The sequence below is a fragment of the Pseudophryne corroboree genome, chromosome 2, assembly GCF_028390025.1.
Source record: "Pseudophryne corroboree isolate aPseCor3 chromosome 2, aPseCor3.hap2, whole genome shotgun sequence".
In the NCBI taxonomy this organism is placed as follows: Eukaryota; Metazoa; Chordata; class Amphibia; order Anura; family Myobatrachidae; genus Pseudophryne; species Pseudophryne corroboree.
This window is the reverse complement of record NC_086445.1, coordinates 618,350,875-618,369,039: the sequence shown is the minus strand read 5'-3', so window position 1 is coordinate 618,369,039 and position 18,165 is coordinate 618,350,875. Positions and strand designations below refer to the sequence as shown.

The 18,165-nt window shown below is 44.7% G+C and overlaps 1 protein-coding gene across 1 annotated transcript in view; it reads left to right on the top strand.

Moving 5' to 3' along the window:
• The window catches only part of LOC135004227 (NADH-cytochrome b5 reductase 1), a 169,106-nt gene that overhangs the window by 21,297 nt on the left and 129,644 nt on the right, over positions 1-18,165 (top strand). Inside the window, exons 4-5 of the mRNA XM_063951794.1 lie at positions 12,114-12,243; positions 15,825-15,908. Of these exons, the coding sequence (XP_063807864.1) occupies positions 12,114-12,243; positions 15,825-15,908 (214 nt within the window). The remainder of the gene's footprint in view (positions 1-12,113; positions 12,244-15,824; positions 15,909-18,165) is intronic.

Below are 18,165 nucleotides of genomic sequence, written 5' to 3'. Positions count from 1 at the left end.
TAGGTAGAATAAAGCCAGTTTGTGCAAGGGCCTCCAAATTGCCTCTTTTTCCTGCCAGTATAAGTACGGACTGTCTGACGTGCCTACTTGGATGCGGTCACTCATATAATCCTCCACCATTCTTTCAATGGGGAGAGAATCATATGCAGTGACAGTAGACGACATGTCCGTAATCGTTGTCAGGTCCTTCAGTCCGGACCAGATGTCAGCATCAGCAGTCGCTCCAGACTGCCCTGCATCAGCAGTCGCTCCAGACTGCCCTGCATCACCGCCAGCGGGTGGGCTCGGAATTCTGAGCCTTTTCCTCGCACCCTCAGTTGCGGGAGAATGTGAAGGAGGAGATGTTGACAGGTCGCGTTCCGCTTGACTTGACAATTTTCTCACCAGCAGTTTTTTGAACCCCAGCAGACTTGTGTCTGCCGGAAAGAGAGATCCAAGGTAGGTTTTAAATCTAGGATCGAGCACGGTGGCCAAAATGTAGTGCTCTGATTTCAACAGATTGACCACCCGTGAATCCTTGTTAAGCGAATTAAGGGCTCCATCCACAAGTCCCACATGCCTAGCGGAATCGCTCTGTCTTAGCTCCTCCTTCAATGTCTCCAGCTTCTTCTGCAAAAGCCTGATGAGGGGAATGACCTGACTCAGGCTGGCAGTGTCTGAACTGACTTCACGTGTGGCAAGTTCAAAGGGCAGCAGAACCTTGCACAACGTTGAAATCATTCTCCACTGCGCTTGAGACAGGTGCATTCCACCTCCTATATCGTGCTCAATTGTATAGGCTTGAATGGCCTTTTGCTGCTCCTCCAACCTCTGTAGCATATAGAGGGTTGAATTCCACCTCGTTACCACTTCTTGCTTCAGATGATGGCAGGGCAGGTTCAGGCGTTTTTGGTGGTGCTCCAGTCTTCTGTACGTGGTGCCTGTACGCCAAAAGTGTCCCGCAATTCTTCTGGCCACCAACAGCATCTCTTGCACGCCCCTGTCGTTTTTTAAATAATTCTGCACCACCAAATTCAAGGTATGTGCAAAACATGGGACGTGCTGGAATTTGCCCAGATTTAATGCACACACAATATTGCTGGCGTTGTCCGATGCCACAAATCCACAGGAGAGTCCAATTGGGGTAAGCCATTCCGCGATGATCTTCCTCAGTTGCCGTAAGAGGTTTTCAGCTGTGTGCGTATTCTGGAAAGCGGTGATACAAAGCGTAGCCTGCCTAGGAAAGAGTTGGCGTTTGCGAGATGCTGCTACTGGTGCCGCCGCTGCTGTTCTTGCGGCGGGAGTCCATACATCTACCCAGTGGGCTGTCACAGTCATATAGTCCTGAGCCTGCCCTGCTCCACTTGTCCACATGTCCGTGGTTAAGTGGACATTGGGTACAACTGCATTTTTTAGGACACTGGTGAGTCTTTTTCTGAGGTCTGTGTACATTTTCGGTATCGCCTGCCTAGAGAAATGGAACCTAGATGGTATTTGGTACCGGGGACACAGTACCTCCAACAAGTCTCTAGTTGGCTCTGCAGTAATGATGGATACCGGAACCACGTTTCTCACCGCCCAGGATGCCAAGGCCTCAGTTATCCGCTTTGCAGCAGGATGACTGCTGTGATATTTCATCTTTCTCGCAAAGGACTGTTGGACAGTCAATTGCTTGGTGGAAGTAGTAAAAGTGGTCTTACGGCTTCCCCTCTGGGATGACCATCGACTCCCAGCAGCAACAACAGCAGCGCCAGCAGCAGTAGGCGTTACACTCAAGGATGCATCGGAGGAATCCCAGACAGGAGAGGACTCGTCAGAATTGCCAGTGACATGGCCTGCAGGACTATTGGCATTCCTGGGGAAGGAGGAAATTGACACTGAGGGAGTTGGTGGGGTGGTTTGCGTGAGCTTGGTTACAAGAGGAAGGGATTTACTGGTCAGTGGACTGCTTCCGCTGTCGCCCAAAGTTTTTGAACTTGTCACTGACTTATGATGAATGCGCTGCAGGTGACGTATAAGGGAGGATGTTCCGAGGTGGTTAACGTCCTTACCCCTACTTATTACAGCTTGACAAAGGCAACACACGGCTTGACAAATGTTGTCCGCATTTCTGTTGAAATACTTCCACACCGAAGAGCTGATTTGTTTGGTATTTTCACCAGGCATGTCAATGGCCATATTCCTCCCACGGACAACAGGTGTCTCCCCGGGTGCCTGACTTAAACAAACCACCTCACCATCAGAATCCTCCTTGTCAATTTCCTCCCCAGTGCCAGCAACACCCATATCCTCCTCATCCTGGTGTACTTCAACACTGACATCTTCAATCTGACTATCAGGAACTGGACTGCGGGTGCTCCTTCCAGCACTTGCAGGGGGCGTGCAAATGGTGGAAGGCGCATGCTCTTCACGTCCAGTGTTGGGAAGGTCAGGCATCGCAACCGACACAATTGGACTCTCCTTGCGGATTTGGGATTTCGAAGAACGCACAGTTCTTTGCTGTGCTTTTGCCAGCTTGAGTCTTTTCATTTTTCTAGCGAGAGGCTGAGTGCTTCCATCCTCATGTGAAGCTGAACCACTAGCCATGAACATAGGCCAGGGCCTCAGCCGTTCCTTGCCACTCCGTATGGTAAATGGCATATTGGCAAGTTTACGCTTCTCCTCCGACAATTTTATTTTAGATTTTTGAGTCCTTTTTTTACTGATATTTGGTGTTTTGGATTTTACATGCTCTGTACTATGACATTGGGCATCGGCCTTGGCAGACGACGTTGATGGCATTTCATCGTCTCGGCCATGACTAGTGGCAGCAGCTTCAGCACGAGGTGGAAGTGGATCTTGATCTTTCCCTATTTTTGGAACCTCAACATTTTTGTTCTCCATATTTTAATAGGCACAACTAAAAGGCACCTCAGGTAAACAATGGAGATGGATGGATACTAGTATACTTATGGATGACGAGCGACTGCCGACACAGAGGTAGCTACAGCCGTGGACTACCGTACTGCGTCTGCTGCTAATATAGACTGGATGATAATGAGATATAAAATATATATATATCACTACTGCAGCCGGACAGGTATATATTATATAATGACGGACCTGCTGGACACTGTCAGCTCAGCACTGCAGACTCCTAAAGCAAGCTACTAGTATCAAGAAGATAGAAAAAAAAAACACCACGGGTAGGTGGTATACAATTATGGATGGACGAGCAACTGCCGACACAGAGGTAGCTACAGCCGTGGACTACCGTACTGCGTCTGCTGCTAATATAGACTGGATGATAATGAGATAAAAAATATATATATATCACTACTGCAGCCGGACAGGTATATATTATATAATGACGGACCTGCTGGACACTGTCAGCTCAGCACTGCAGACTCCTAAAGTAAGCTACTAGTATCAAGAAGATAGAAAGAAAAAAAACACCACGGGTAGGTGGTATACAATTATGGATGGACGAGCGACTGCCGACACAGAGGTAGCTACAGCCGTGGACTACCGTACTGCGTCTGCTGCTAATATAGACTGGATGATAATGAGATAAAATAAATATATATATATATATATATATATATATATATCTCTACTGCAGCCGGACAGGTATATATTATATAATGACGGACCTGCTGGACACTGTCAGCTCAGCACTGCAGACTCCTAAAGTAAGCTACTAGTATCAAGAAGATAGAAAAAAAAAAAACACCACGGGTAGGTGGTATACAATTATGGATGGACGAGCGACTGCCAACACAGAGGTAGCTACAGCCGTGGACTACCGTACTGCGTCTGCTGCTAATATAGATTGGATGATAATGAGATTAAAAATATATATATATCACTTCTGCAGCCGGACAGGTATATATTATATAATGACGGACCTGCTGGACACTGTCAGCTCAGCACTGCAGACTCCTAAAGTAAGCTACTAGTATCAAGAAGATAGAAAAAAAAAAACACCACGGGTAGGTGGTATACAATTATGGATGGACGAGCGACTGCCAACACAGAGGTAGCTACAGCCGTGGACTACCATACTGCGTCTGCTGCTAATATAGACTGGATGATAATGAGATAAAAAATATATATATATCACTACTGCAGCCGGACAGGTATATATTATATAATGACGGACCTGCTGGACACTGTCAGCTCAGCACTGCAGACTCCTAAAGTAAGCTACTAGTATCAAGAAGATAGAAAAAAAAAACACCACGGGTAGGTGGTATACAATTATGGATGGACGAGCGACTGCCGACACAGAGGTAGCTACAGCCGTGGACTACCGTACTGCGTCTGCTGCTAATATAGACTGGATGATAATGAGATAAAAAATATATATATATATCACTACTGCAGCCGGACAGGTATATATTATATAATGACGGACCTGCTGGACACTGTCAGCTCAGCACTGCAGACTCCTAAAGTAAGCTACTAGTATCAAGAAGATAGAAAAAAAAAACACCACGGGTAGGTGGTATACAATTATGGATGGACGAGCGACTGCCGACACAGAGGTAGCTACAGCCGTGGACTACCGTACTGCGTCTGCTGCTAATATAGACTGGATGATAATGAGATATAATATATATATATATCACTACTGCAGCCGGACAGGTATATATTATATAATGACGGACCTGCTGGACACTGTCAGCAGAATGCGTTTATAAAAACACCACACGACGAGTGTTTAACTTTTTCAGGCAGACAATCACAATATACTGGTGGTCAGCAGACAATCACAATATACTGGTGGTCAGTGGTCACTGGTCAGTCACACTGGCAGTGGCACTCTGGCAGCAAAAGTGTGCACTGTACTTAAAATATGTACTCCTGCTATAACTGCTCCCCAGTCTCCCCCACAATTAAGCTGTGTGAGCAGTGAGCACTCAGCACAGTCAGATATACAGTATTACATATAATGCAGCACACTGAGGCTGAGCACAGATATGGTATGTGACTGTGTCACACTGTGTATCGTTTTTTTTCAGGCAGAGAACGGATTAATTAAACTGGTGGTCACTGGTCACACTATCAGCAAGTAGTACTCCTAATATGCTCCCCAAAATTAGTAAATCAAGTATCTCTAGTACTCTAGTCTAAACGGAGAGGACGCCAGCCACGTCCTCTCCCTATCAATCTCAATGCACGTGTGAAAATGGCGGCGACGCGCGGCTCCTTATATAGAATCCGAGTCTCGCGATAGAATCCGAGCCTCGCGAGAATCCGACAGCGGGATGATGACGTTCGGGCGCGCTCGGGTTAACCGAGCAAGGCGGGAAGATCCGAGTCTGCCTCGGACCCGTGTAAAAAGGCTGAAGTTCGGGGGGGTTCGGTTTCCGAGAAACCGAACCCGCTCATCACTACCCAGATCTGACACTTTTTGGTCCTTGGTTCAAACACTTATAGCCTCTGTGATTCCAAACTGTCCCTCCCTCACTCCAGCGATGCTACTCCTATATACCCCAGCTTGTCAGCAAAATCAGACAACAAAATGATCTTCCATATAGCCTGTTCAGCTAAATTTCAAATTGTGAAAGCTTGGAAACAACCTTCCCCTACATCCTGTCTTGAACTCTTAAACCAACTTTTTTAAATCCAAAATAGAGTATCTCTCCAGCCTGCAGAACAACACAGTGGACAAGTTTCATGCCACTTGGTTGACTAGAAATCCCTCTCGAATCCTTTGCACTTTATATCCTCTTACACTCCGAGGCGCTTTCACCACCGGTCCTTTGCTTTTTCTCTGTTCCCTCTCCTTCTCTTCATTTTCTCCCCTGCTTCCCTCCACTTCTATCCTTCTTCCCCTCTATCCCACCTTTTTCATTTACCTCTCTTTCCTCCTTTTTCTTTTCTTCTCCACATAGTTTCAAGCATTAGGATCTTACTTTTTGTTACACATCCTATGATAAGTCTGTTAACTTACAGCTCTCCAATTGCTTTTCCATCTCCTTCCCTTCCCCATCTGCCCCTACCCTTTTCTGAATCCTATAATACGCCTGTTGCAGTCTGCTGGCTGGGCTGTCCCATGATTGATTATTGTTCTATGCCTTCAATGATGCCTATTTGCTCACAGACAAATTTTATATTTTGCTTTTTTCTGTTGTGATTTCATCCATTTTGTTCTCCATGGAAACCTTTTCAATATATTGTTCTGTTTATCTCAGTTCTTACTGCATACCACTGTCGGCATATGCTAATTGTAGTCATTGTTTCCTTTCAATAAATTGAAATATTTGACTGAAAAAAACATATCATTGGTGAACCTCAATAAAATCACTTGGCTGCGGTCTTTATATGTACACGGAAGTCTTCTGTTACTTCAAATATCTGTATAATTCACATTTGAGCAGTGGCATAACTAACTTGGGTGCACGGGATGCAGCTGCTATGGGGCCCTGGCTGCTTCAAGGGCCCACTGCTACTCCTGCACCCAGTCACAGGCTTACTCTTAGGCCCGCCACTCCCTCTTCAACCACGATCACTGTTGAACGCCTGATGCCGATAGCACCCTCCTGCAGTCACATGAAGAATGTGGCAAGGGGTGGGGGCTACCTGCAAGGCTCCGATGGCAGGTCCCGAGGACCAGCAGATCAGCACAGTGCCGCAATTCGCAGTAATTTAGGAAGCGAGACCTAATGCAGTGAAGCCCCGCCCCCATCAGAAACCTCTGCAAGTCTGCTGTAGCAGCCGGTAATGTATATCTCCTGCTTGCTCCCCCCTCTATCTCTACCCCCATTTTCTCCCTGACATTATCTCTCTCTCCCCCTGACACTCTCTCTCTGATACTGTCTCTCTCCCTCTTTCTCTGACACGCTCTTTCTCCCTGACACTGTCTCTCTCACTCCCACTGACACTTTCTGTCTACCCTCTCTCTTTCTCCCTGACAATGTCTCTCTCTCTCTCTCTCTCTCTCTCTCTCTCTCTCTCTCTCTCTCTCTCTCCCTGACACTGTCTCACTCTCTCTACCTCTCCCTGGCACTATTTCTCTCCCTGATACTGTCTCCCTCCCTGATAGTATGTGTCTTTCTCTCTCCCTGACACCCTCTCTCTCTCTCGTTCTCTCTCTCCCTGACTGTCTCTTCCAGACACTCTCATTCTCTCCTGCTCCCCTTCTCTTTCACTCTCTCTCCCTCTGACACCCTCTCTCTCTCCCTGATGCCCTCTCTCTTTTCTTCTCACCCCTTTTTCTCTCTCTCACCGACCCCTCATGCTCCCTCTTTCTTGCTCCTCTCTCTCTTTCTCTCTCTCCCTCTGAACCCCCTCTCTCTCCCTGATGCCCTCTCTCTCTTATCCATTCACACCTTTCTCTCCCTCTATCTCTCTCTCTCTCTCCCTGACTCTTCTCTCTCCCTCCCTTTCTTGCTCCACTATCCCTATCTCTCCCGCTGAAACCCTAGTTGTCTCTCTCTCGCTGCCCTCACTATCACCTGCTCCCCTCTAGTGACAATGGCGTGGGGGAGGGGTGCCCTTTTAAGTTTTTACTATGGGGCCCTCAAAGGACTAGTTACACCCCTGCATTTGAGGGATCCATTATGCCATTTAATAACTACAATGGAGTGGCAAGTTAAACTAGTATACTATTGCATTGCACTGTCTGTTTTGCTTAGGAAATCAAAACAATTACTACAACTCTCACCAGCTGAACAGTGAACTAGGATACTATTGCATTGCACTGTCTGTTTTGCTTAGGTAATCTGGAGCTATTGTTATAAGCAGAATTTAGCCTCTTTAATGGTTAGATATTTGGGGAGTTTGGGGTGGTCTCCTCCCCTATTCTTATTTGTTTGTTTTAGCTTTTATTGTCCACCAGTGGGTGTTGGCAATGGGTGGGGTTTTAATTAGTGAACCTATACCTTACACATGTTTGTATTAGTTCATATTAGAGTATAGCCTGGCTGATTGATCCAGGGTGTAGGACTCTAAGGGAGTAGGCTCAAAGTGAGAGGATATATCATTTTAATATCAAAGCCTTGACTTAACCTGGACTTAAACTGGATGAAAAACTGAAAGAAAACATCAAACAACACAAGTAACAACAGATGAACTACTTATCAATATCAACTGTATATGCAAATTTATCACCCTCCAACTTTCACTCTGTGAACATTATGCAACCGATTTGCAGAAAGGAACATATGTAAGATCAAGTTTCCATCCAAAATCAGGATCACAAAGATCTTCATAGACACAATTGTAAGTTCACCTTCTTATCACACCTAACAAATCCTGTCTGTGTAACCTGGACAATAAGCACTGAATTTCCATGTTTTTGCCACACTTAGAATGTTTAATTTCTCCTTCAGTTACTTGTATGTTTATTTGCAGTATTCACAAACATCTTCATGCACATGCTGAACCTATATCATTTTGTCTTTACACACCTGCAAATCCAGTCTGAATTACCTATGCTTTTTGCTAACCCTCTCATGTCCTCTCATTTCTACATCCTTCTACTTCAATTTCTGCAAATACATAAACTTTCTGCTGTAATCAAATTTTAATGCCACTGAACACTTCCAACACTGTACTTTCACTTGCATTTCTGCTATCCTACTGCTCTTTTCATCTTACAACCACCACTCCTATTTCCAAATTTATCATACTATTTACCTCATCCACACTACAGCATGTCTAGCCTCTCACTATCACCCCCAACACTCCTTGTCTGCCCTATCCTTTTCTCTGTCCCCTGGTCCCACCTCTATCCTTCTCCCCTAGTCTCCTACATTTCCTCCTCTTTCCCCTCCTTTGTCTCCCATCCAGGGCCTGTGCAAGGTCTCACTGCACCCTAGGCAAATCTTCAGCCTATTGCCCCCTAACCTGCAAACCACCACCACCACCACCTCTTGGAGGAGAGATGCACGTGGCCACTAGGTGGGCTGGGGTGAATTGCATCATTATACATATACAGAGAAAAGGGACAACGCTCAAGGACTTTTAAAGTTTTTGTGACTTTGTTCACAATATAGTTTCAATTAAAAAGTCCTTGAGTGCCATCTATTCTTTATATACTCTATAATACTGTATATGTGGTCTGGTGGGGATATTTAATTGGGGTTGGGTATGGGATGCCACTGGCCAGAAAACCGACAGCAGCTTCCCAACCACCATAATACTGAAATTTGAATGAAATTAATTAACCTTAACCCTTAGCCTAACCCTCCCTCCCCCCAGCCTAATGTGAACCCTCACATCATACTAACATTCAGGATGCTGGCTGTTGGGATTCTGAATGCAATATCCCGTCCGCCAATATGCCACCTACATCCATTTAATTGTATGTGTATGCTACTTATTGTGTTCCATCCCGCCATCTGTAAGTTCATTACTAACCCGCATACAGAGACATTCTTCAGTTTTTTGCTAGATGAATTCAGTGGTGCCCTCCAGTGGCTGGCACCCCTAGGCAGCCACCTAAAGCTGCCTAATGGTAGAGCTGGCCCTGTTCCCATCCACTCCAATGCCTCACTTCCACTCCTTCCCTGACACCCCATTGTCATTCACCTCTACCCTACCTTGGACCCGATCATCCACCACTCTGCACTGCTCCCTCCCTCCTCTCCCTACCTCACCTCATATCCCTCTATACCACACTTTACTCCCTCCATGCTCAACTGCTGCAGTGTCCCTTCCTAGCCCAGGAGCCAGTACCCTCACTACACCCCTGTATCCCTGTCTTCTAAATCCATCTCACCTCATTGCTACAGCAACCGTGATAATCCCATTCACATCACTCCCTCAGACTCTCTCCCTCTCCTATGCCCTCTCCAATGCCAGATCTGTCTGTAATAAACTGGTCCCCACCCATGACCTTTTCAATTCAAATTCCTTGCATCTCCTAGCCATCACTGAAACTTGGATTACCCCCTCTGACACAGTTTCCCCTGCTGCTCTCTCTGCAGGGGGTCTCACATTCTCACACACACCCCAACCTGGGGGTCATCACGGTGGTGGTGTTGGGTTCCTACTACCCTCTAGCTACTCATACCACCAGAACCATCCCTTACATTCTCTACATTTGAGGTCCATTCCATATGCCTCTTTCAAACTGTTCATCTACGAGTAACTATCATTTACCGCCCCCCTGGCATGCCCTCCAAATTCCTTGACAACTTTGCTTCCTGGCTTCCTCACTTTTGACATTCCCTTCATTATCCTAGGTGATTTCAACATCCCTATCTAAAACCTCACAAAATCACCTGCCTCTAAACTCCTTAACCTCACCTCTTCTCTTGGTCTCTCCCAGTGGACCTCCTCCACCTCCCATGTGAGTGGAAACTCACTGGATCTGGTCTTCACTAACTGCTGTGATCTTTCTGATTTCTGCAACTCCCTGTTCCCCCTCTCTGACCATCACCTGCTCACTTTTAACCTATCTCCATTTTACCACCTAAGACTACCATCACAAAGCGTAACATTGAGGCTATTGACACCACTTCCCTATCCTCCCTGTTTGACTCACTGCTCTCTCCTATTCTCTCTCTTTCCTGCCCTGAACAAACTACTTCCCTATACAATGCATCCCTTACCTCTGCTCTTGACTGTCGCCCCACCAACCACTATTCACCCTCACAGATTGACACCTCAACCCTTGCACACCAAATGCACCAGATATCTGCAAAAATGCTCACGTGCCGCTGAGCAACAGTGGAGGAAATCACGCTCTAAGGCCAACTTCCTCCACTACAAATTTATGCTCTCATCCTACTTTGCTGCCCTTACCCTCTCTTAAACAATCTTACTTCAAAAACCTCATCTCCTCCCAATCCTCAAATCCCGGCGCCTCTTTGCCACTGTCAACTCGCTCCTCTGCCTACCCCCGCCTAAACTCCCCTCTTCTCTTTCTGCTCTTCACTTTGCCACCTACTTCCCATCCAAAATTGACTCCATTCGTCATTTCATAACATCCCACCAGAACCTGAGCAACCCCCCTCCTCCATAGCATGACCAATTCATGGTCCTCATCCGGTCCTCACCCCCTCCACCTCTCCACTCGACCCTATTCCCTCCCACCTTCTCCGCATAATCTCTCTTCTTCTGCATGTTCCCATCTTGCCCATCTACTCAATCTCTCACTTTCATCAGGCACTGTCCCTTCTGCCTTCAAGCAAGCACTTGTCTCCTCTATTCTTAAAAAACCTACCCTTGATCCAACCAATCTCTCCAACTACCGACCCATCTCTCTTTTCCCTTTTGCCTCCAAACTCCTTGAGCGTATTGTCTACAACTGCCTCACTGTCTTTCTTTCTTCCCACTCACTGCTTGACCCTTTCCAGTCTGGTTTCTGGCCTCAGCACTCCACTGAAACTGCCCTCACTAAAGTCTGCAATGACCTCATTGCTGCTTAATCCAGGGGACACTACTCTCTGCTTATTCTCCTTGACCTCTCTGCTGCTTTTGACACTGTAGACCACCTCCTGCAAATCATTTACTCCCTTGGTTTGCATGATACTGCTCTCTCCTGGCTGTCCTCCTACCTTTCTGACCTTTCCTTCTCTGTCTCCTCTCATGACTCCACCTCCCCCCCACTTCCTCTACCAGTAGGTGTCCCCCAAGGTTCTGTTCTTGGGCCTCTCCTTTTCTCTCTCTCTACACATCCTCATTAGGTGAGCTCATTAGATCTTTTGACTTAAAATATCATCTCTACGCTGACGATACTCAAATATATCTTTCCTCCCCTGACCTCTCCCCTGCTCTCCTCACTCGTATCTCCAACTGTCTCTCTGCTATCTCCTCCTGGATGTCCCAGAGCCTTCTTAAACTTAACATGTCTAAGACTGAGCTGATCATCTTCCCTCCCTCCCTCCCTCCCTCCCACATAAACTCACCTCCCACAATTTCATTATCCATTGATGGCACAACTATCTCCTCTAGCCCCCAAGTGCTAAATAAAATTAATTAGAAACTGTATGTAATCTCCTATATAATAAAAGGCTAACGCTGCTCATCACCTCTTTAGGGGGAATTCAAGTGTTTTGTGTTATGTCGTTCCATCATTTTGACAGGCTGGCAACTAGTCAGAACATATTTCTGCCTGTAGAACTAATAAAGAACCCTTGCATTGATGTAAATATTAAGTTATGATCCAACATATCTAGCATGTTCTTCCTGTTTTTAAGATTTATTCTAAAGACCAAAATCCAGACTTCCCAGAAGGTGGCAAGATGTCTCAGTACCTGGACAGCCTCTCTGTAGGAGATAAGATTGAATTCCAAGGACCCAAAGGGCTTCTTATGTATGAAGGAAAAGGTATTGTATTTCTACACTGACACTTGTATGTAAAAATGAAACAATTAATTGAACTAATAAAGGTAGTTAAAAAAAAGTGTTTAACTGAGTGGGCACGACAGATGGTTGTATTTTCCAAAAAGCAGCTGCTAAAAATAAGAGACAGTCCATCTCCAAATAAAGAATACTGAGATATAAATGATAACGCAATTGAGGACAAATCAAAGATAATACTTCATTTATAAGATTTATAAAAAGATATATTTAATCCTTATTGCTTAAAAAAGACATACATTCATATATAACAGGTTTACTGGTCATATTGCAGTTCCCATTGACCCTCAAATACGTGTTGTAATAATTGGACCAATTTCTGTAGTTGTATAAGTATTAGTTATCTTAGTACATTCCTGGGTATATCAATACAATTGATAGCTGCCTCAATTTTGGGGAGAACTGTCCAATTATTATGGTATATTACAAGAGCATGCCGGTGAATTCAGGGTTCTTTAGCAGGTACAAGTTCATGCAGAATATTCATCCCTCTTTAGCACAGTATAAGTGCTGGTGCTCCCAACGGTGATTGCAGATACTGTACTTTTTCCAGATAGGTGACTACCCCCAAATAGGTCCACAGTAATCTAGGTTCAGGGCATTGCAATTAAAATGCCCCACCAAACGCATTTTACTGATTTAAACCTGCAGCTTTTTCAAACTACTGAACAATTTGTTAGCGGAAATAAGTTCTAACTTTGTTAACTGATGGATGGAGGCCTATTCTGCTGCTATTAAATTTAATAGAATGACAAAGAGCATATACTTTTTAATTAGAGCCAATCTAAATGAATACAAGGGTATTTCTCCATCTATTATTTTGTGAATACAGATAGCATATCACAGTAATGTTAGCTCTCTTTGCTGCTCAGCATAGCTAGGCCATTCAGTCTTCTGTACTAACTAAGGCCACCTGGTACTTCTATAATGTATTATTAACAGTTTGGCAACACACAGGATAAACACTATTTTCATTTAAAAAAAAAAAAGAACACCAGGAGGTTCACCACATAAATAACCTACAAACACAGGCATCACAAGGGGGTTGCGGAGGGTGCAGGCGGCACCCAGGTATCACCATTACAAGGGGTGACACCAAAATGTTGACTCCTCCACAGTGACAGGAGCTGGGTGCTGTAATCAATGTGACATTATTCTGCAGCACCTGTCTCCTGTCACTGAGATAACAGTGTTGGATGAGTCTACTGTAGCAGCCCGCACGCCCCTGGAGTGAGGTAATAAGGGGCTTCCCTCGCTAGGCAGTGCCATCTCTAGTGGCGGTAATGGGGCTCCCACAAAGCCACATCCCCTGCATGTATAGTCACACAACTTCTTGGCCGCACTAGGTGTCACCGACCCTGGTACACAACCTTGTTGTAAAGGAGCAATATTCACTGATTTTCCATGGGGTGATGCTGTGACTGCAGAGAGCCACATTTTGCTGCTCTACCACCAAGGTAGAACACAGTCTGTAGACATAAACCCCATCAAGCTGGTTTGGTATGAGCTGGGTCAAGGGCGTAGCTACCATAGGTGTAGGGAGTGCAGGTGCTATGGTGCCCACAGCTGAGAGGGGCCCACCTTCCCTGTCACAGCTGCATGTGTTGTATAAATGTTTCACCATTGGGTGGTACATAGGGGCCTATACAAACATTTGCCTTGGGTCCTACATTATATCTAGGTATGCCCCTGGACCTGCTCAGTGTAATGTGGAAATGAACTGGAGGGCACTATAATGTTACATAATATGAACTAGGGCACTGTAATATGGCACAGTATAAAGTGGAGGCACTGTAGTGTGGCATAATATGGACTGGGGAATGTGAATTGGGGGCACTATGTTACATGCTACTGTGTACTGGCAGAACTATGGGGGTCATTCCGAGTTGTTCGCTCGTTATTTTTTTCTCGCAACGGAGCGATTAGTCGCTAATGCGCATGCGCAATGTTCGCACTGTGACTGCGCCAAGTAAATTTGCTATGCAGTTAGGAATTTTACTCACGGCATTACGAGGTTTTTTCTTCGTTCTGGTGATCGTAATGTGATTGACAGGAAGTGGGTGTTTCTGGGCGGAAACTGGCCGTTTTATGGGTGTGTGGGAAAAAACGCTACCGTTTCTGGGAAAAACGCGGGAGTGGCTGGAGAAACGGAGGAGTGGTTGGGCGAACGCTGGGTGTGTTTGTGACGTCAAACCAGGAACGACAAGCACTGAACTGATCGCAGATGCCGAGTAAGTCTCGAGCTACTCAGAAACTGCACAGAGATGTATTTTCTCAATAATGCGAATCTTTCGTTCGCAATTTTAAGAAGCTAAGATTCACTCCCAGTAGGCGGCGGCTTAGCGTGAGCAATGCTGCTAAAAGCAGCTTGCGAGCGAACAACTCGGAATGACCCCCTATAATTTGACATAATGTAAACGAGCACGACTGTGGTTCATAAAATAAACTAGGTGACTACTAATGTGTATAACATTAACTAAGGCACTACTATGGTTCAGAAAATGAACCAGGGCACTATTATGGGACATAATAATTAACACCTGCTTCGAGAGGTGTTACATAGTAACATAGTATCTGAGGTTGAAAAAAGACAATTGTCCATCGAGTTCAACCTATTTGTGGTCTCCTATGCATGATGATTTGACTAAATTTTCTGACTGATGCTGCTGTCAGCCGTTGCATTTTATCCCTATTTATAGTAACTATAATGCATGACTATGCACCATACCCCTGGATATCCTTATCCATTAGGAATTTATCTAACCCATTCTTAAAGGTGTTGACAGATTCCGCCATTACAACTCCCTCGGGCAGGGAATTCCAAACACGTATTGTCCTTACCGTGAAAAAGCCTTTACGCCGTATTGTGCGGAATCTCCTCTCCTCTAACCTGAGCGAGTGTCCACGAGTCCTCTGTGTTGATCTAACCAAAAACAGGTCCCGCGCAAGCTCTGTGTATTGTCCCCTTATATATTTGTAGATGTTGATCATATCCCCTCTTAGTCTCCGCTTTTCCAATGTAAACAAGGTGTTGCTCTAGAAGCATTGGGACAGAGGCCCCTTCAAAATTTTCCTATGGTGCCCACAAAGTTATGGCTACGCCCCTGAGCTGGGTAGTAGGGTGAAAGCATTTCTGGGAATTTTTATAACAGTTTTAGGAAGAGCATCCTGAACAATATTTCCATTGTAGAAAGAATGCCATAAGTGTAGTCAGTGGTCTTACTGTACCTGTAAAAGATGTCTACTTTGATGAGTCAAAAATATAGATATAATTTTGTTAAAACAATTCTATGATTTCTTTCTTTTAATTGCCTATCTGTTCTGTGCTTTCATTTCAGAGTATATTGAGACATTAAACTGGTTGATTTCAATAAAAACTGGCTGGTTGACTAGTAATGAACTTTGTACATATAGTGGAACTGTGCATGTCATAGTTAAAATTATTGAAATTTTCCCATTTTTTTAATGTATAGTGAAAACAGCTTGAAACACAAAATGCAATTAGAACCTTTAAAATAATGTTTGATTTTGTTGATCTTATTTAATAGGTCAGTTTTTAATTCAACCAAATAAGAGATCCCTAGCCATAAGAAAATCTGTCCACCAGGTGGGAATGATAGCAGGAGGAACAGGTAAGTAAATAAAATACTTGATAAATGAAACTATTCTTGCTCAAATTAACTGAGTAAAAATATTGTGGTATTTATATAAGTAATTTATGGGTTGTCCCTTCCAGCACTATCCTTTGTTAATGTATAATGAATCTAATCTTTGCACTTTGTGATCTACAAGAGGCATGGATTGATCCTATTTTGAGGCACCATCTTGGCGTGGAAAATAAACAGGCACAGTATAATTGCTACTACTTCTACACATTGTAGCATCATAAGTAGGCATGGGTGTGGTATAACATGTCGACAGTCATCGGGACCACATGACAACATAGACAGGGTCAAACTGTCGACATGATGCATGTTGGCATGCTCAGCATATTGACGTTCATCATGTCTACCTGGATGATATATCGGCATCATGAACTCTCAACAATCCTTCCCTAGTGGCTTTTTACATGCTAATGGCGGCAGGGGCGACTTCAGTGTCTTCTTCTAAACAACGGCGTTGCTGTGTTGGTCACTTCCGGTCTTGACCTGTAATGCTCCAGCATTCTGAGGAGTATTTCTCCATCTATCCCTAACCTTACCCCTAGTGCTTAACCCCAACACACACACCCCTCCCGCAGCTTAACCGTAACTTCCCCCCACAGCCTAACCTTCCCAGCGGTGCCCAACACTAACCACCCACCGCCACATTCAGAATATCAACATTACACATGGTTCCATTTCAGATGTGAACATTGTGAACATGTCGACTGATGACCTATTGTCCGTTGGCAGTTTGAACCAGGTCAACGTTCTGATGTCAACATTGCTGTGTCGACATTATGGATGTTAAAGTGGTTACTCTCGACCATGCGATCCAATACTGTAAGCATCATATTTCCTGCAACAAGTAACAGCAAATATGTTGTACTGAGCATGTAGCTTTTTAAGTGTGTACTTGTATACTGTCTCTTGATTGAAGGAGAACAAAAATACAAAGTTATGGTAGCAGCTGGCCCATACTTGCCAGCTATCCAAGAATAGTGGCTGTGGATGTAATATTTGCTATAACATTATGTGAATTGCAGCTATGACGCATTTATTGGCACCATGCCCTCTTCCCCCTTCCCCATCCCAAAGGGACTCACTTGTAAAGGGCTCCAAAACTGTTGGTAACTATGAGCTTAATGCTTTTGTTTTTTTAAACCATTTTGAAACTATTCAATTGCAGGAGAGCTCTAAACACAGAGTGACCTCATAACTGATCAGGTTTTCAAGGTAAAGAGGTAGATAAAATATATGTATAGACACCTTTCTACTCTCCCCAATCGAATGATAAAATCTGTGAAAAAGCAATACAACATGGCATGAGTTATATGTAAAGTTAGCTTTTCTGCATAATGGCCCTCATTCCGAGTTGTTCACTCGCTAGCTACTTTTAGCAGAAATGCAAACACAAAGCCGCCGCCCTCTGGGAGTGTATCTTAGCATAGCAGAATTGCTAACGAAAGATTAGCAATTCTGCTATTAAGTATTTACTTGCAGTTTCTGAGTAGTTCCAGACCTACTCCTAGATTGCGATGGCTGCAGTCTGTTTAGTTCCTGGTTTGACGTCACAAACATGCCCTGCGTTCGGCCAGCCACTCCTCCGTTTCTCTAGCCACTCCTGCGTTTTTACCTGGCACGCCTGCGTTTTTTAGCACACTCCCTGAAAACGGACAGTTTCCGCCCAGAAACACCCACTTCCTGTCAATCACACTATGATCAGCAGAGCGATTGAAAAGCTTTGTTCGCCCGTGAGTAAAATAGCATAGCTTGTGTAAAATTGCTTAGCGCGTGCGCCCTGCTGTGCATACGCATGCGCAGAACTGCCGGATTTTAGCCTATTAGCAATTCTGCTAAAAATAGCAGTGAGCGAACAACTCGGAATGACCACCAAAGTACAGTACATGAAAATCCTCTGCACACACAGCAGAAGTGAATTCATGCGACACTTGGAATGGGACAGTTTATGACACTTGTTAGTGTACCTGGGTATTCCATGATTTTTAAACTTTCAACATACAAACCATCGAATAATAAAAAGTTATTTGTAGGCTTAATGCTGAAGTTTGCATTGTGTGGCGGTTTGCAAACTCCTAAAGCACAAGCGGCAAACTGCATGTGGTTTAGTTGAGTCCATATTTTATGGCAAAACCAGATGTGACTCTTGCTTTTTTACCCCATTTATTCTACAAGAACCCAACCTACCCAGCATTGAGCCAAGTCTTAACCAAGAGAGTGCTGGCCC